General features: G+C 36.7%; 1 protein-coding gene across 2 annotated transcripts; it reads right to left on the reverse strand.

Moving 5' to 3' along the window:
* Positions 1-300: 300 nt before the first annotated feature.
* Positions 301-20,797, reverse strand: tnfaip2a (tumor necrosis factor, alpha-induced protein 2a). Of its 2 annotated transcripts, XM_052096338.1 has the most exons (12): positions 20,737-20,797; positions 15,221-15,412; positions 11,752-12,370; positions 11,381-11,495; positions 8,947-9,069; positions 8,749-8,843; positions 8,570-8,662; positions 8,205-8,331; positions 5,722-5,850; positions 4,575-4,730; positions 3,274-3,395; positions 301-752 (listed from the first exon to the last, which is right to left on the reverse strand). In XM_052096338.1, the coding sequence occupies exons 1-12, from the start codon at positions 20,759-20,761 to the stop codon at positions 551-553; spliced, it is 1,998 nt and encodes a 665-aa protein (XP_051952298.1). In that variant the 5' UTR covers positions 20,762-20,797; the 3' UTR covers positions 301-550. The 2 variants fall into 2 exon arrangements, with proteins under 2 accessions (XP_051952298.1, XP_051952299.1); XM_052096339.1 differs by lacking the exon at positions 15,221-15,412 and having other exon boundaries at positions 20,737-20,796.
* Positions 20,798-21,078: the final 281 nt, after the last annotated feature.

Below are 21,078 nucleotides of genomic sequence, written 5' to 3' on the forward strand. Positions count from 1 at the left end.
CACAGTCTAAATCACTGAGATCAGAGTTTTTTCCCCCATACTTTTGGTTGATGTGATTGTGAACATTAACTGAAGCTCCTGACCTGTATCTGTATGATTTTACACATTACACCGCTGCCACAATATTGGCTGATTAGATAATCGTATATGAAGTCTTATGACACTGGGGCAGGAGGGACATTGAGAATGAGAAAATACTGACTCTTTACTTATCATTCCACATAGAGAACAGTCACCAAGATGCTGTAAGACATGTCTGATACATTACTACATCAGAGGAAGGAGTTTTTTTTAGGTCTATTTATTTAGGTAGATGTTGAACATACAGATTGTGATTACAGGGCTAACATCATTGTTCAGTGAAACAACTAGTTCGAACACCATTCTGGGTGAGCAACATGAATATAAAATACAAATATCAGTTACAAACAAGAGTTATAGCTTTTTGTAAGGTTTTAATAATACATATGTGTGAACAATCATAATACTGGCAATGTATGATCAGAATTAAAAATGAAACAACTGTGTGCATAGGATTTTTATAAAGTAGCTAGTTCCCTTCAGGTGCCTTACATGAGATATAGCTCAACAGGACACTCATTTTCTTTTTGACAAGTACTTTAGAAAAGAAGGAACGGGAAGATTCAGTGCCCTGCGTACATGTATACTTACAGCAGCACTCTTTGATCCTGTGCAAATCTGAGCTTGAAAGGTTGCTCTTCAGGTTCAGGACAGCAAGAACATGCTGTTTACTGGTGGAGAGTGAAAACAGTGATCATTAATAAAGCATCTCACAAAGCAAGACAAAGACACCATAAGATAGATTGTTAAACTTACAGTAAACTCCTCTATGACTATGTTAACATGGACACCAGAAAGCGACTTATTGTTATAAAGCAGCGTTCCCTTTTATATGCACTGTATAAGCGGCACACTCTTTTGTATAAACGGAGCTTGGACAGTGTGCAGCTTTCTCCGCAGCAACATAATTTCCCTGCGACGCTTGTGTAAATACCACCATTGTATCCGTGGAGAACTTCACATATTTCAGGGTAACAGAGTAGGATGAATAGTTTCCAATTCTGTGAACATTGGAAACTATTCGTCGTCCTCTGTTACTCTGAAATATGGCCTCCCTCAAGGCTCTATCTTGGGCCCAATTCTGTTTTCATTATACATACGACCTCTAGGATCTATTTGCCGCCAACAAGCCATTTTTTATCATATTTATGCAAACAACACACAGCTGTACCTACCACTGAAAATTGGGAATGTTCAGATGTTTAAGTCCCTGATGGTCTGTTTGGAAGAGGTTAAAAGCTGGTGGTTAAAGATTTAGAGACAGTTGTTCATGCTTTTATTACCTCAAGACTAGACTATTGTAACTCTCTCTATGCAGGTGTCTGACAACGGCAACTGTCCCGTTTGCAATTCGTGGAGAATGCTGCAGCCAGGCTACTGACTGGCACTAAAAAAAGGGACCATGTTACTCCTGTGCTATCCTCTCTTCACTGGCTTCCGGTGTGCTACAGAATGGATTTGATTATTTTATTACTGGTTTTTAAAGCACTACACAATCTGTCAGTATATTAGTGATCTCCTAAGCCACCACAAATCTTCTTGGCTCCTGAGATCTTCAAACCAAATGCTGTTGACTGTCCCTCGGTTCAAGCTAAATTTATGGGGGATCAAGCTTTTTAGGTAGTCACCCCTAAACTATGGAATAATCTTCCCCTTCATATTTGTTTGACCCCATCTGTTGAGGTCTTCAAGTCTCCATTGAAAACATATCTCTATTCTCTTGCTTTTGAATCTAGGGAATCTTAAACTAGAGTTATATGCACATGCACTGCATATATATTTTAATATATAGTCTTTCCTGTTGAATTGATATTGCGTATACTGTATGTATGTTATGTATGGTGATGTTTCCATCATTCTTAATCTCTTAACTGTTTCTAGATTCTTAATTGTGAAGCACTTTGGTCAACAAAGTTGTTTTTAAATGTGCTATATAAAAATAAATTGAAATTGAAATGGAATTTTATGGCCCGTTGCTCCGCTTCATTTCCAGATATTCCAGAGTTGTTGCTTTGTTTGTTTTCTTAACTTTCTGTCATAACCTGCACCAGAATTTCACTGCAATAGTAGGGTTTCCCTCTTACGTAAAACTCTGGAATTCCGATCATATCCGCAAACGTGAAGGACAGTCGATATTTGACATTGGTGTGTATAAATGAGTATATTTTATTATGTATTTGCTTTTTCCACTTTAATCTTTGTGCTGTGTTGACTTGTTTTTGGGCTATATCATAGGATGTTTGTTATCTGGTCTATTCACTAACTTGCGCACTCCTCAAAATCTGTAACAACGGCGATTATGTGTTTACATGACCACAGTATGCCGCGCTCTCCTGGAGAAACCCAGGTGTTTTAAACAGATTTCTCTTAATCCATTAAACAACAAAAGGAAATTTCCGTTCTCGGTTAAGAAAACGGTTTTCTTAAGTGCATGTAAACATGGGAAATATTTAAGATGTAGTTAGCAACACAGTCTCTGTTATGACTCTAGTTGTTATTTTGCTAACCTCATCTATACCGACACCAATTGCATAAGATGTTGAAAGATTTCGATTTATGTTTTATATATATATATATATATATATATATATATATATATATATATATATATATATATATATTTTATATTTAAAGGTGAAGTATGTAATTTCTGCACTACTAATGGCACCAAACGAAATTACAAAAATAAAGTATATTTTCAAACAACCTTAGCCAACTCCCCATAGACTCATTACGTTCTTTCGCGCTCTCAGATTCCCTATGAACAAATATATTTTTCTGTGCACGTCTGCCATGTATGTTCATATTCCCCCGGCTGAACAGCTTACTACAAGTAGCCATGCTCCAAACTCACGCTATAGGTTGAGATAGAAAGTGATGGGTGGAGCTGAGCGGGCCGCTTACATATAAACTTCAATGTTTTGAAAGTGCCTGGGAGGCTCAGTGTTTATACTTTTGGAGGAGGTAAACCCACGAATGGCTTATTACAGTATAAAATAAACTGGGATAGCAGAACGTATGACATAAAGTTTATATGGTAAATAAACCATATAAAATGTATAAAAAAAGAAGAGACATTTGAAAAATGTGCTACAATTTGTGAAATATTATGCAAGGGTTTTATTTGCGACCTAATATCTTCCTCTCATCTAAAATAATTGCATCTTGTCCATTCACATGAAACAGACTTACCTTAGGTCAGGATAGACACTTGCCAAGGTAACTATCTCAATCTGCAGGCTCTTGGGGTCCTGCAGTCTCACAATCTCAGCTAATTTAGGGAGGATTTGAGAGAGCCATTCCTCTTTGGATCCCTAGTGATGAGAATAAAAAAATATTTAGAAAAGAACATTAAGCTAAATTTTACATACAGTATATGCAGTGGTGTATTTTTTTTTTTTTTTACACAATCTCTTTAAGGAATTATGTTATCCCACAATTAAAAATGCTATTTGAAACAAAGACAACTATGCCAAGAGAATACATTGAATAGGTTGATAATGTGTCTGTGAATGACTCAAAACAATATTGTCTCTAAAACAATAGAACCCAGCTTATATGTTTTACTTACAGCACGTCAAGCAGAAAATATTTTAAATATCCCAATCTAAATACCACACTTACTCCAATTACACTTTAAGCCAATAGGGAAGAAAGTTTCCTCCGCTAAATACAAAGTAATCAGAGATTCCAGTGCACCACAATATGATGAGAAATTCAAACTACACTTCAACTGATGAAGCTTTGAATTCTGGTTTAAATTGTTCTTTATGCCCATGTACCTCTGTGGTAAAAATGTTATCTGTTTAGAGGAGAGAATTCAAACTTTAGAGGTTTCAGTATACCAGTAATTTATCACAATAACAACCACATGTGTGAGCTACTATGAGCGAAGTATTCCAGTAGTTGGACTGAAATGTTCCAGAATAATTTCCAAATGTTGATTTGTAGAGTGGTGATAATTTTTTTATGAGAAACAATGCTTTTGTTCTGCATTTTTCAACTTTTTTTCATTAAAAATTGAAATTGAAAAATTTGTGAATTTCACAAGTGCTTCGTGCCCTTATATGCCCTTCGGTTTCTTTATGATAGCAGGCACTCAAGCTGGAATGGTTTTCACAGGTTGGGAGAAAACCTGATCCATGTTGTCCCATCATGATTTGAGAATGTGCTTCAGTGGACACAAGAAAGTGTGATCTTTCTGCACTGGAGTTAACATATCCATTTATTTGTATATTTGATTGGTGACCAAGAAAATGAGCAGAATCTAAATTATTTCTTTTTCATTTTATGTGAAAATGCTTCTTTGTTTTACTAAAACATTCTGTTTACTTCTGACTTTAAATTAGATTAACAATGTCAGATTTTCAGTGAAATCTCATGCGTTTGACCACAATGTACTTTTACATAGTCACATTGAATGTGTGCGTGTGGTTTGAATGTCTTGTTGCATGTGTGTATTCAAATATGCAACAGTCTGTTTTTGCTCTTACCCATTTCGCAAACACAGAGCAGATTTTACTGCTGTCTTGGCAAATGAACTTGGCAGCTGCCTCTTGCTTCTCTTTGTTTTTCAGTTTCAGTTTTCCCTTCATCATTCGTCTCACATACTCAACCATTACTTCAGTATGCAGCTCAACCAGCAGTTCCTACAGTATACACACATAGAGACACACTCATCGGATATACTGTATACAGTAATTCTTGTATCTTGAAACTGTATTAAAGGAATAGTTCACCTAAAAATGAAAAATCTCATTATTTACTCACTCTCATGTTGCTCTAAACCCACATGACTTTCTTCAGGCTAGCGCCTTGCATGGCAGCTCTGCCACCATTGGTGTATGAGTGTAAGTGGGAATGTGTGTGTGGATGGGTGATTGGGACACAGTGTAAAGCACTTTGGTAATCTCTAAGGTTAAAAAAGTGCTATATAAGTGCAGACCATTTACCATTTCAGTAGAACACAAAACTATATTAAAAAAATGTCACAATCGCTGATTTTCATACAATGGTAGTTGATGGTGACTCACTTTAAATCTTAATAAAGCATCCAAAGTGTCATAAAAGTTGTCCATAAGACTCGTGCATCATATAACAAGTCTTCAGAAGGCATACAATCACTTTCTATGATGAACAGCCCTAAATGTAAGTTGTTATATACTTTCAAATCAAATCTGTCTATAAAATGCTATAGTGACTGGGCGGAATGTGGGCCGGGTTGTGGTTTAACACACCCAGCCGCTTATCAGGCTAATCAAGCCTCCGAGAGGGATAAAGGCCGACTGCGGACGGTGGTGCGACAGAGAGAGAATGTTTACGGGCAGCTGTCCGTCCTATGTGTGTGTTTCTGTCTTTTGGTTTATTTATTCATGAAACTATTATTTATATTGTCAAGCCGGTTCTCGCCTCCTTTCCGTTGAATTGCTTTACATATGGAAATCAGCGATGGTAACGTTCTTTAAAATATCTCCTTTTCTGTTTAGCAGAGAAAAGAATGTCACATGGGTTTGGAACAACATGAGGGTGAGTAAATCATGACAAAACTCACATTTTTGGGTGAACTGTTCCTTTGAACATTAGTTACAAATGCATAATTTACATCATATTATATTTGATAATACTGATAGTGATTCTGACCTCCCGGCAGTCTGGCTTAATTTTTTTTTTTAAATGATTTGTGTTATTCTCAAGCGCCACCACCAGCTCCACCACAACATCATGGTGACCAGCAAACCAGACCTGAGTCCACAGCTTACGGTAAATAGGCTGTGTAGATAAAACAAAGAGGAATCAAGTCAGGCTATTTCAAAAGTGTCAGACCTGCTAAAAAGAAAAAGAAGAAGGGGGGAAAAAAAGCTGAAGGTGGTTTGCTTGTCTTAGCTGGTTTAAGATGTTCTCCCAGCCTGGCCAAGAAGGTATTTAGTTGATTTAGCTGTCCAGACATAGGCATGTGATGGTATCAAATTTTCACATCATGATTACATTACAAAAACAGGTTAAAAGATAAACAAACTAGGTTGTTCTCCTAATAACAAGTTTTATAACTTTTTCAGTACCAAACTGGCCTTTAAAATGAACAGATAAGAAAGAAATTTGAACCCTGAATATAAAATAACCTAACTGACTACAAGGGCAGCTGTGGCTCAGGTGGGAGAGTGGGGTGTCCACTAAACGCAGGTTTGGTGGTTCGGGGCACACGACTCCACATGCCGAAGTGTCCTTGAGCAAGACACTGAACCCCAAGCTGCGCCTTGTAAGGCTGCTCTGCCGTCATTGGTGAATGTGTGTGTGAATGGGTGAATGAGACGCAGTGTAAAGTGCTTTGAATACTGCTAAAGTTAAAAAGGCGCTATATAAGTGTAGACCATTTACAACATCAGAATGCATGTTTTTGTTTTCTGAATAGTAAACCAGTTGCTAATGTATATCTAGGTGCTACAAATGTAATAACCGTAAGTTCACTGTCAATGTAGGGCAATTTACCATTGTGTTGCATTCAACTTGAACTTAAAGGAATATTCTGGATTCAGTACAAGTTAAGCTCATTCCTCATCATTGGTGGCATAATGTTTATTACCACAAACATTTATTTTGACATTTCTTTAAAAAAAGCAAAAACTGAGGTTTCAGTATGGCACTAATAATGGAAGTGAACATGGGCCAATTTTTTAACGTTAAAATGCTTACTTTTTAAAAAGTATAGCCACAAGACATAAATGATATGCATGTAAACATGATTTTAGTGTGATAAAATCACTTACTAACCTTTTCTGTATTTAACCAATTTTATGACTTCATTGCCATGATGATGTAATGTCAACAAATCATAAAATGACTGTAAAAATGACAATTTACAGTTCAAATAAAATAACATTTTAACAGAAGAATGAATCCAAATGCTTTTATAAAACTATAAGATTCAAATTTCTGTGTTAAATCCTCCAAAAATTGGCCACATTCCTTTCAGTGTCCAGAATCAGAATCAGAATGAGCTTTATTGCCAAGGAATTTGGTGATAGAAGAAACAAGTGCACAAAATTTTGTGTTGAAATTTTGTTTTCGAATGACTGCTAGTCATGACAACGGGACCCACGGAGCAAAACGTTGACTTGTCAAGTGTGTATTTTAGGTGCTGTGACAAGTCAGCATTTCTTCAGAGTTTTTAAAGATCGTAATCACCTTTCAACTTTTTTCTAGAAGTGCAAATAAATGATTGTCTTATTTAATTATTCTACTTGTTGTTTCCACAATCTCATATTAACTAAGTGCTTTAAAAAGAATTAGATGAAGAATGTGTCCCACAGCAGGACACCGATGACAATGCTTAAAATTCCATGTTAACTACTCACATAACTATGTGTAAATGTTTATTTAAAAAATAATATATGAAAACAAAGTTGGCCAGAATATGTATGTAAATAGCCACAAAGTTATATCTTTCATGAATTATTTTCTGCAGTTTTCTCAGGAATTATTCAGCAAGTCACACTTCAGCTCCCACTAATGCTTTGCGGTATGAAAACATTGTGCAAATGTCTATGCTCATAGCTTTACTGTTTACAGATATTATATATATTCTGCTGTTTCTTGTATTTCTTGTCTTTGTTGTAATTTTCAGTTATTTGTCTTTTTTGTGATTATTCAGTCCTCATTTTATACTTAATATGTTGGCTTTGGTTGTCACCATTATTGTGATTTGTATGTCAAATAATTAAATCCACCCGAGGTACAGAAATGCTCTTCAATGTTAAAGTAATTTCAAAATAAAAGCCATTTCAGTTTCATAAAATAAAAGCCATTGTATTGGCCTAACCTTACAAAGTTTGTTTTGAATATTCACTCTGTAACGGGGTCTGCGTGGGCATGTTGGGGCCCAGAGCGGTCACATATATATTGCCTGTAGGACGGGCCAGTGCCTGCGCAGCAATGGGCCGGCCCAAATTACCCAGTGGCACACCGTAAAAACCACCCCTGATTATATATGACAAAATTATGATGGTTTGGGTGCAAAAAAACTTTACTAACATTATAAGTGGACCTCAGGGAAGATAATAAAATTACAAAAGAAAAGAGTATATGTCATGACCCTTTAAGTAACTCTTAAAGTTTTCTTTACTAACCTTCAGTTCTGTGTGAATTTGTCTGAGTAAATATTTGTGACAAATTGCTATGAGGTCCGATAATGTGGACAGGCAAGCTGTTCTTGTCTCCTCTAGGAAAGGATTTTCAGCTCTTTGTATGTAATCCCTGAGGATATAAAGAGATAATGTTGCTATAATATGGTTTTATTAGTAGTTTATATAAATATTTATATATATTTTTTGAGTTTATGATAATTAATTATATTATAACAGCATATTAAAACAAAAAAAAACAAAAAACACACATTTTAAAAAGACCATGAAAGATGTTTTGCTCTTCATTATATTTAAAATGTAACATTCACAACAGTTGCAAAAAAGGCTTTAAATAGATTCAAACTCACCTAAACTGTTGAATGTTAACCAGATTAGCACTGAGAGTATTAGGAATGTTTTTTTGTGTTGTTTTGAGTAGGTCCTTCAGACTTTTCATATACCTGCCATTGAAAACAAGGGGGAAAAAAACATGAGAGTCTAATCATTGTAATGCAAAGAGAATGGTACAATGATAGCGACTAGTTACCTTATTAGAAAGCTGTCCAGCTGGCAATGAATAATCTGAGCTTTACATTCAGAGCTAAGCATTGACTTGACCTCTCTCACAGTTCCATAAACAAGCTATGAAACAAAAATGCTGACACTTCAATGTGGCTTTAACACGATGCAATTGTAACATATGCTCATTAAAAGGGTTAGTAAGTCAGCAGAACCCGTAACATACTGGTATCACATCTGCAGCAAGGTTGCTGATGTAGCATCCATCAAAGAGTTCTGGTTCTGTGCCATCACTCCATTTTTTCACTTCTTTCTCAAGAGCATTGGAAATCCACTTTGCGACCTCATACTAACAACGAGAGAAAACAAACAGCAAATAGGCTATAAACTAAAACATGCAACATTAACTGCTACTGGAGTAACACAGTAGATGATAGCATCAGAAATAGTATTTAAAAAGAATATTCCGGGTTTCAATTGAAGTTAAGCTCAGTCAACAGCATTTGTGGTAATGTTGACCTGTCCTGTCCCTCTTAAGCAAAAATCTGGGTTCCAGTGAGGCACTTCCTATGGAAGTCCATGGGGCGAATCTGTAATTGTTAAATAGGCCTACTCACTGTTTAAAAAGTATAGCCACAACACATAATCAATATGCATGTTAACATGATTTTAATGTAAAGCAATTGCTTATAACCGTTTAAAAAAAGGATATATCCCAGGCACTCAGACTGGAAAAAGCCTTTATTAAACCATGGCTAAAATAATAAAAAAAAATTGATATTTTCAATTTAATACAATACAAGATATTTTCAGTGTACTGGAGATGCCATGATCTGCATCTCTGTAATGTAAAACCATTGGATATTGAGGACTGCAGATTTGAATGACATTTTTATGTTCTGCTAATCTGATTTTAAATTTTCGCTTCGCAATTTTTCAAAAAAGAAAAAACAACAGATAGAAATGCTATGTTAAGGGCAGACAGCTTTCATCCCCCGGCTAATAGAAAATATTCCTTTTGCACCGTTTCAGATGTTGAAACCAATCTGTGATAAGGATTTTGACATCAAAGCTCAGGATGTAGTTGAAAGTTTTTAAAAAAGAGAGTATGAACATTGTGTGAAACCATTTACTGGTACAAAAACAAACATTACAACATCTTGAAAATCAGATTCATTTTGTAACACAATGTAGTACAGAGGCAAGTAGAATTAAACAAATCATTAAAAAGAATTGGGAAATATTGTTGAGTGATCCCTCCCTCAGGGAAGCTTTCCATGAATTTCCACACATAATTTTCCAGGCAGCAACTACTATTAAAGATAAACTGATGAAAAGCCATCTCCCTCCTTTAAAACTAAATACCTGGATAGGCCCTTAGGTTGGAAATCCCAGATGTGGTAATTGCAATCACTGCGATAATTCTGTTAATACAAATACCTTTAGACATCGGGACATAATTTGACAAAGTAATTCATTCATTTTAATACTTCATTTGTAGTGTATAGGTTAGAATGTCCATGTGGTTGTTTCTGAAAGCTTTCAATTCCCAGGTTTAAATGGAGAACTACATTTTTCACCATACTTTTAAATGGTTTGTTTGTATTTTTAAGATGTTGCATTTAATTTGTATATTGAACTGTACTTAAGGATATTGTGATGCTTGCAGATGCTTTTGAAAATGCTGACATGTCTATATTTTTGCATCTATTTCCCTTTCATGGAATTTAGTTTGCACTGATGTTTGCCACTTTGTGTGTTAATTCTCAAGTATTTTATTTCCCACTTGGAAGGTGTCACTTTCAGGTGATTGTGTCATGTGGTCCTATCATGTGACAATGTCACATGACACCAATTAGTCACATTATTATAAGGACTCTCAGTGGTTTTGTTGTTGTTGTTGTGTTTTCCCCACGCCCTGATTAGGGCTTTTTAGCTGCAACGTGTCAGTTTGTGGTTTTTAATTATTCTAGCCATGGTTTAATAAAGGCCTTTTAAGTCTGAATGCCTTGGATATATTTTGCTTTTATGAGATAGATTGTCCCTTTTCCAAAGAGCACCAGCAGATATTGAATTTATACTCAAGTAGCACTCATTGCATTTTTGTCTATAAATGCTTATAACCTTTTCTGTGTTAAGTTATATCCAATTTTATAACTATGTTGTAGATGATTTAAACAAATTTACATCTCAAATAATACATGAGTTTTAACAGAGGTATTAATGTAAGTGCTTTTATAAAATTATAAGCTTTACATTTCTGCCTTAAAATGCTCCAAGAATTGGCTGCATTAACTTACATTGTAAGTGCCTCACTGTAACCTCGATTTGTGGTAATCAACATTATGCCACAAACGCTATTGATTGAAACACTTCACCCATAATATTCATTGAATAACCTGTTCTATTGTAGAATTGTATTATTTTTAATTAAGTTAATTACATTCAGGGATGCAAACTCATTAGAGTCGAAAAAGGTGAGAAAGTCATAGCAGATGAATATCTTAACAATGGAAACATTATCATAATATAATTAGAAAGCTAGACTTTCCTTTTTATTATAGTGCATAAAACTTGCAATGTGTTTCTGGGTCAAAGTGATGCCTGAAAATTATAGAGCAGGTCATTTTTGCTAATAAAATCCTTGTCATTAGAATCACCTCTTTGTATGACAAGTACTGTTCCTCTAAAGTCTTCAGATGTTCTTCAGCTAACAGAGGTCCAAGTGATGAAGTATTGACTTTATCCTTCAAATCTTTGTGCTTCAACACATCCCTAAGAATACATATTAAAGAATATGAACAGTTCTGAAACAGTGAACGTCTGTGTGGCAGGGCGGAGGGTGGGGCCGTGTCCTGATTCCACACACCCGGCTAATCAGCCCAATTAGGGGCCGGGTGTGCGGAATCATGATCCGGCCCCGCCCTCCGCCCTGCCACAGTCTGTATATGTTGAATGCTTTATGTTCATAACCATGCTTTTGGAATTAGTGACTGATCCAATCACGACATCCTTGTTTATTTCCTCTTACCTTGGATAATAATCGACAATCCAACTCAATATATAAAAGCAATCCTCAAAATCAACACTGGATTTGGCTAGCTCTTGTAGTCGGGTAGAGAAGGCATGATGGTAGAGCTGAGCATACATTCTGAAAATGTCAAAGTCTGGTGGGTAACATTTTGTCAGTGCTCTTACGACTCTGAGAAGGTCTTTTTGTACTTGCATGCCTAACCGGAAAACCTCTCTCTTCAAGGAGGTTGATAACTTGTCTGCCCCATTCTCTTGTTCATCTGCATTCTTCATTCGTTCCTCAACAACAGTCCGGAGTACTGCGTCATGGATCTCTCTGCACATTGTGGGCCTCCATTTTGGACGTTGCTCCACAGCCACTCCCTCCCAGCGTCTGTCCTGTTCCTGTTCCTGAAGTATGGATGTCAAAGCACTCTTGAGTGTCTCCTGGTTGGCCTCAGTGAAGGATTCATAGATGGCCATCCTCAGTCGTATTATAAAGGTTTCATAGGCTGTCTGCAGTTTTTCCACATCCTCTGGCCTGGCTTCATTTGAACCAAAGAGATCTTCCTCAGCTGCCACAATTTGCTGCTGTGCTTCAGCCAGACAGTTCTGTTCAAGGTACACGTTGAAATCCACTGCAGTATGTGAGAGGAAAATTTTGTTTAAAAATTCATTTAATTTTTCATATTTTAGGAAAATTTACTTTTCCTAGTATTCCCGTGTACAGCAGTGTTTCTCAACTTGTTTTGCTTTGGAACCCATATTTTACATTGGACATCAAGTGGATTCCCGGCATTGTCATATTCTTTATCCTATAGTTTTGTTTGTGTTTGTCGGGGATGAGGGCATGTCATGCAACCAGTCCATGTTGGCATCAACCTACAGTTTGATTGGACACACACCCTTTTACGTCAACAACAAAAAATGTGTGAAGCATTTGCAGACATAGCGTTGATAAGTCTATTTTTTGCGATACTTACTATGTGCGATTATATGGTTAGTTGCATTTAATTAATTTAATTTTGAACTGTTTTTATCCTACTGGCCGTGACCCTATCAAAACAGACCCGCAATCCATTTTGGGTCATGACCCACCACTTGTTGAGAAGCACTGGTGTAGCAATAGTACATCATCACACACAAACAGGTGTTAACCAATGCTAAGAATAACTAAATATGGTATTTCAGAAGAAAGAAAAAAAAAAAGCTAATATTTCAATTCTCTTTTTGCCCATTTTACTTGATTAAGTTACAGGGGGGAGAGTAGGTGCAGATTTAAATTTGTCTGGCATGTCATGAAGTCTAGAATTTTCATTTTGTCTGATATTTTGATTTTGTGCTGGTTTTTCTGACATTTCATTTCAGGATCACTGGGGCAATCTGCTATGCCTTCAAGGCTCTTAAGGTCCATGTCTGAAGCAAATGTTTTTTAAGAAACTTATGATTTGCACTGTATGTTGGCAAGTATGGTGCAATGTAGGAGCATTTGATAAGGGGTATGTGAGGATAATGGCGCAGTTGACAGGTGAGTATGCGGTCCTTTGCAGTGTTGTATTAATAATCTCTTCGACATACTTAAGTAAAAGTAAAGATACCTATATGGAAATTGACTCAAGTAAAAGTTAACCCTTGTGCGTCAATTTGTCTTTAGAGGACAAAAATGTCTGTGTCACTGCCATAAAAATATTAGATATTAATATTATTTTCCACTTTCACTTTTTATCAGTCCTGATAATAACTGCCAAATTATAATTCATTTTCAGAATTTTAACCCTATAAATGCCAGTTTGTTTACATACATCCACTGTTGTTTTTACACACACACACACACACACACACACACACACACACACGCACACACATTTCAATACTATACACACATAAAAAACACACTCTGACGTCCATACAAACACACCCACATAATTTAGCTGCATCATCATTTCAATTTGCCTCCAGTGCTCAGCAATACAGCAATTAGAAAATAGGAAAAAAGCATGTATTTGCTCCATAGGCTAAACATGAGAAAAATGACACTATCTGGTGGAAAATATTAAAAATAAAAAAATGTTAAGCCAGGGCTCTGTTATCAAAGCATAATATTGTAGAATTAATTGATTTTAGTGGCACTTGTATCAAATATTGCAGTTTTAATGGGTTTCAATGGGGACATTTTTGTCCTGAAGGTCCTAAGTGTAACTATTTGGTGTACACAGTGTATTGTAGATGTATTATAGGAACTGATGTTGAAATATCAAAATACACAACTTTGGCAAAATGTATGCCATTGGCATTAATACAGTCATAATGATCAAAAAAAAACAAAAAGACAAAAATGTCCCAAAGGTTGCACAAGGGTTAAAGTAGCTCATGAGAAAAATACTTAAGTAAAAGTATTAAAGTAACTTATATTAAATGCACATTTAAAAACATTTCTGATTGGTTTATCAGTTGAGTCAGACTGCTTATCTTGCCCGAGCCTCCCGAGTCTCACCTCTCACCGCCCTGTGCGCTTGAAGGAAGCTCTATACTCTCTATACTTTTTAAAGTAAAACATTTACAGTTCACTCAACAGTGCAGGGGCATGATCTCAGCATTTTAAAAAGTTTTGGTATAAAGTCAGCTCGTTGTTCTGGTGGCCTTTGATAAGTATCATCATTCATTGTAGGTGGGCATATGCAGAGGTGCAAAAACTCAGACAAGTCAGACAAGTCAGTGAGACACATGTGGATACGCGAGACAAAGCGTTTCCCTAAATGATAGAAATTTAGTTTTTATCAAAATGTGTATTTTGTGTGGACGTTTCAAAGAGTATAGAGATGTAAGCACAAAACATTTGAAAAGTTAGTGGTTTTAAAAGTTATAATAAATGGGAAGAACAAGATAACAGGGAACTTTTTCCATATATATATTATCAAACTATGTACTTATACATATATTTTGTTGCCTGTGTTTTCAAACTCAGTGTTCCTCTGTCCAGCGAAATACGGCCTTCACTTACTGTGCCTACAACAACACTTGAAATGTCACTGTTGGGATCAGGGCTGTAGCAAGATAATCTGGACCCCCTGATTGTATATTGCTCTGGGCCCCTTTGCTGTTAAAAAAAGTACAGTTTAGATTTTGTTTTGGGCCCCTAGAATCTTTCCCACCGTTCACCCCACTAGCTATGTTCCTGGTTGGGATTAATTTTTCTGACTGAATGAGTCAAAGATGGTTATCCTCAGATGTAAAATAAAACATTAACAGTCCCATATAGTCCCTATAGTCTGTGTTCTTCAACTACCAGCAGCTGCTATGTCTGCTAAATTGTTCTGTTCAGTTCTTCCCTTGACAATCCAAGTGCACTTAGGAGGGTAGCAAGTACATCTGAGTAGATAAACAACTTGATATTCACTCAGAAAAGTTAACTCTCTGCTCCCAACATCACCCTTCTTAGTTCAAATCTACACACAGTATAGCAATAGTAGGCTACACCTAAATTGTACCTAATGAATTTTTGGGGGTGAGGGCCGCTGCAGATTTTGAATTCTTCTGGGGTTTCATCAATTCAAAAATCTTCATTTTCTTTGGTATTTTGATTTTTTGCTTGTGTTTCCAGGATTCAGCTTCAGTATTACTAGCATGATCTGATATGCATTCATTACCAATGATTTCTTCACCGCTCTCATGGTTCTCTTCTAAAAAAGAGAGAGAATAGGGAGAGAAACAAAAAAGCACAAATAATCTACAACAATCATCTTATAAGTTCTTCAAAGCTTTTATCCAGAGCGACTTACAAAAGAGGAATAATCATCATAAGTGATTCATCTTAAGGAGACAGTGTCACGGTTTCGTGTCGTCCGCACCGTGTTTTCTGTTTTACCCAGCACTGATCCTATTCCATGTCACGTTTTCCCTGTTGTCCGCCCTGAGTCTCACTGTCCGTGTGTAAACTTCACTTCCCGTCTTTCCCGGCGCTGTCACAGCTTTATTGTCCGCACCTGTTCATCATTTTGTTATCACCGTGTCTGTCCATTTAAACCCCGCTGTTTTCTCCTTCCCCTGTCGATCGTTGACGTTTCTTGTCAGTTTTCACATTCGTTAATATCTTTACATGTTCCTTGTCCTTGTTCCCTGCTCCTTGTTTATTTGTGCTCGTTCTAGGATTCTCCAACCCTTCGTGGAAGTTCGCTACCTGCTCCCCGCTGTATGTTTCCTCAGCCCTTTGATGGTCCTTAAACAAGCCCTCATAATAAATCTTGATCTGATTGACAATGGATTGCTGTGAACTGTATGTCAATGATTGACTTATGATCAATAATATGGTAGTAAACAATACATTGTATTCTAAAGCCGCTTTTTGTATTGTGTGATTAACTCTTCTGCTACAAGAATGTACCTGCATGAAGTTGGCCCCCCACCCAATGCAAAACGTTGGCAAAATAGTCTCAATCGTTTGTGCTGGTTTGTGCTGTAAATATTTTCCTTTGTGCTGCTTTGGTTTTTTAGATATGAAAAGAATATTTATAGGTCATTCTCCAAATTCACCCCAAATAGTCTTGTTTGTTTGTGCTTCGTTTGTGCTGCTTCGGATTTTAAAGTATTAGACATTGAATTACAGGCGAATTATGCTGATATTTATTGAATACAATACTGACAGAATAAAATAGATCACTTAATGGTCACAAAAATCAAAGGTAGTAGCAGTCTCGGTCATACTGATTACTATATATTAGGCTACTTTATTATATATTTCTAAAATAGGTCTGTCTAGTTTTGTGTGTAGTTATTTCTGAGCAGTGAGCATTTTATTTCGGGTTCTTTATTTCAGTCTCTTGACAAAATGTTAGATGAGGCTGTTTTAATACAACAACAACTCCTTATCAATGTTTTTATATTCATATTGATTCACTCTATCATACAGGCCTGATTGCTGGAGTGCTGCAGAGATGGTTGTTGTTCTGGAAGGTTCTCCTCTCTCCACAGAGAAACGCTGGAGCTCTGTCAGAGTGACCATCGGGTTCTTGTTCACCTCCCTGACTAAGGCCCTTCTCCCCTGATCGCTCAGTTTGGCCGGGAGGCCAGCTCTAGGAAGAATCCTGGTGGTTCCAAACTTCTTCCATTTACAGATGATGGAGGTCACTGTGCTCATTGGGACCTTCAATGCTGCAGAAGTTTTTCTGTACCCTCCTCCAGATCTGTGCCTCGATACAATCCTGTCTCGGAGGTCTACAGACAATTCCTTGGACTTCATGGCTTGGTGCTCTGACATGCACTGTTAACTGTGGGACCTTATATAGACAGGTGTGTGCCTTTCCAAATCATGTCCAATCAACTGAATTTACCAGTCCAATCAAGTTGTAGAAACATCTCAAGGATGATCAGTGGAAACATGATACACAACCATTCAAAGGTTTGGGGTAAGTAATATATATATATATACAGTGAGGAAAATAAGTATTTGAACACATTGCTATTCTGCAAGTTCTCCCACTTGGAAATCATGGAGGGGTCTGAAATTGTCATCGTAGGTGCATGTCCACTGTGAGAGACATAATCTAAAAAAAAAATCCAGAAATCACAATGTATGATTTTTTAACTATTTATTTGTATGATACAGCGGCAAATAAGTATTTGAACACCTGAGAAAATCAATGTTAATATTTGGTACAGTAGCCTTTGTTTGCAATTACAGAGGTCAAACGTTTCCTGTAGTTTTTCACCAGGTTTGCACACACTGCAGGAGGGATTTTGGCCCACTCCTCCACACAGATCTTCTCTAGATCGGTCAGGTTTCTGGGCTGTCGCTGAGAAACACGGAGTTTGAGCTCCCTCCAAAGATTCTCTATTGGGTTTAGGTCTGGAGACTGGCTAGGCCACGCCAGAAACTTGATATGCTTCTTACAGAGCCACTCTTTGGTTATCCTGGCTGTGTGCTTCGGGTCATTGTCATGTTGGAAGACCAAGCCTCGACCCATCTTCAATGCTCTAACTGAGGGAAGGAGGTTGTTCCCCAAAATCTCGCAATACATGGCCCCGGTCATCCTCTCCTTAATACAGTGCAGTCGCCCTGTCCCATGTGCAGAAAAACACCCCCAAAGCATGATGCTACCACCCCCATGCTTCACAGTAGGGATGGTGTTCTTGGGATGGTACTCATCATTCTTCATCCTCCAAACACGGTTAGTGGAATTATGACAAAAAGTTCTATTTTGGTCTCATCTGACCACATGACTTTCTCCCATGACTCCTCTGGATCATCCAAATGGTCATTGGCAAACTTAAGACGGGCCTTGACATGTGCTGGTTTAAGCAGGGGAACCTTCCGTGCCATGCATGATTTCAAACCATGACGTCTTAGTGTATTACCAACAGTAACCTTGGAAACGGTGGTCCCAGCTCTTTTCAGGTCATTGACCAGCTCCTCCCGTGTAGTTCTGGGCTGATTTCTCACCTTTCTTAGGATCATTGAGACCCCACAAGGTGAGATCTTGCATGGAGCCCCAGTCCGAGGGAGATTGACAGTCATGTTTAGCTTCATCCATTTTCTAATGATTGCTCCAACAGTGGACCTTTTTTCACCAAGCTGCTTGGCAATTTCCCCGTAGCCCTTTCCAGCCTTGTGGAGGTGTACAATTTTGTCTCTAGTGTCTTTGGACAGCTCTTTGGTCTTGGCCATGTTAGTAGTTGGATTCTTACTGTTTGTATGGGGTGGACAGGTGTCTTTATGCAGCTAACGACCTCAAACAGGTGCATCTAATTTAGGATAATAAATGGAGTGGAGGTGGACATTTTAAAGGCAGACTAACAGGTCTTTGAGGGTCAGAATTCTAGCTGATAGACAGGTGTTCAAATACTTATTTGCAGCTGTATCATACAAATAAATAGTTAAAAAATCATACATTGTGATTTCTGGATTTTTTTTTTTAGATTATGTCTCTCACATTGGACATGCACCTACGATGACAATTTCAGACCCCTCCATGATGTCCAAGTGGGAGAACTTGCAAAATAGCAGGGTGTTCAAATACTTATTTTCCTCACTGTATATATATATATATAATACTTTTATTAAGCAAGGACACATTAAATTTATCAAAAGAGACAGTAAAGGCATTTATATTGTTAAAAAGATTTATATTTCAATATAAATTATTTTTTCCTTTTTTTTCATCAAAGAATCCACACAAAAATGTATTACGTTTTCCACAAAAATATTAAGTATGCAAAAATGGATTTCAACATTGATAAGAAATAAGAACCATTCTTAATAATTCAGCACCAATAATAACTGATAATATATGAGCAAAAAATCAACATTTTACTATGATTTCTGAAGGAACATGTGACATTGAAAACTGGATTTGTTTAAATGTCTTTATTATGCCAGTCAGATTACAAACAATGAACATGACAATTGTCAATCCAACACATAGTATAAAATATAGAGCATATATAGACTACAAATAGAAAAAAATATACATTAGAATCAAAATATACATTAGAATCTATAAAATAAACAATGCAAGTAAAATAAACAAAAACGAAATTAAAAACAAACACACCATTGAAGACTGGAGTAATTAAGATTCAATAAAATTCATCCTTTGACATCACAGAAATAAAATTACATTTTAAATTATATTAAAACAGAAAACAGCTATTATAATGTGTATTGTTTCACAATATTGCCGTTTTTACTGTATTTTTTATCAAATAAATACAGCCTTGGTGAGATTACAAGACTTATTTAAAAAAAAAAAAAGTACAAATATTAATGTTTCCAAACTTTTGACCTGTACTGTATAGGCACACACTGGTGACGTCATCGCCTATGATTCAATGTCTAATATTTTAAAACCGAAGCAGCACAAACAAAATTTTTACCGGCACAACCCAGCACAAACAATTGAGACTATTTTGCCAATGGTTTGCATTGGGTGGGGGGCCAACTTCACACACGTATAACAGTACTTTTAAACTAATACTTTATTTTATTTATATATTAATATAATTTTACATATTATATACTCTGCATCCATCTATTCAGGTACTTCAATTTGGGAATTAACATTCCATGCGTTTGAACATCATATTTACGGGCAAATTTGAGTTATTTTTTTTAGACATTTCCATTGAAGCAAAGTATTGTGGGTTATGAGTGCCCACAAAGGATATGCCTCATGCATCCTCTGAATTCCCGTGAAAGAAGGTTGTATTTGAAGTATCCTACTCGCTCTTCTGAAACGAGACATTCTCGATGACGTATGCGGCCCACAAATGCGACCTCCGGAGGACGCATCCTTCTAAAGGAAACACAGCCACAGTGCACTCACTGACATTCACTATATAGGAAATAGTGAATGAGTGAACGAGTGGGCGATTTTAGACACAGCTCTGGTCTTGACTGCATAACGCTTCCATTTCCACTTCGAAAATTTCCAAAATTGTTCAGATATTTCAAAGAGCCCTGCAGGCTACCACAACAAAATAACAATTTTAAACAAAGACACTGGTTAAGTACATCGAATAAGAATGACAAACTATGTCTATAATATCCTAAATGTATTTCAATTGAAAAGCCCTGGGCTCCCTCTCTTTCTCTCTCTCTTTCACCCCCTCTCCCCCACCTATCCCCTAACCCTAAAACTAACCTCACAAAAAACTTTCTGCATTTTTACATTTTCAATAAAACATTGTTTAATATGTTTTATAAGCTGATTCAATTATGGTGACACTAGAAATGCCCTCATAAACCACATTTATAGCATAATACCCTTGTAATTACCAGATTGTCACCTAAAAAATTTCCTGGTAAACCACCCAAACACACACACACACACACACACACACATATATTTGTATTAGTTTAGTCAGTGTATTACATCATGGACAATTACATTCAATACCAAAAGCATCCAATATCAGTCACTAACCAGTCTGACCTCCTTAGACGTTAATGAATATTTGGTCAACATCTGCAGCACAGGACAGTCTATCTAATGCTATAGATTTGTCTTACCTTTGCTCATTCTGCTAGCAGACATTATGCAAAACTGAAAGCATCCGAAGTGTGTCTGGATTCTCTTTTAGCTTTCTACTCTGTGGGAGCCTGTTGCAGCTTCTTTTATACTGCTGAGAGAGCTTCAGGCACATCACGTGATCAAGAGGGGCTTGTCTTCCAGAGACAGAACTTGTTTCTGTTTTAGAATGTATTTTTCTTGTTTGCTAAATCATGTTTCCTGGGCTTTAATTAAATTGCTTGTGTCTAGTGTGGTGGTCCCAACCCAGGAATTGGATTATGAGGTCATGGCATTGTGGTGTAAATGGAAAACCTTCTATAAGAAAAATATACAGTAGGTCC

The sequence above is a fragment of the Xyrauchen texanus genome, chromosome 28, assembly GCF_025860055.1.
Source record: "Xyrauchen texanus isolate HMW12.3.18 chromosome 28, RBS_HiC_50CHRs, whole genome shotgun sequence".
Classification (NCBI taxonomy): domain Eukaryota; kingdom Metazoa; phylum Chordata; class Actinopteri; order Cypriniformes; family Catostomidae; genus Xyrauchen; species Xyrauchen texanus.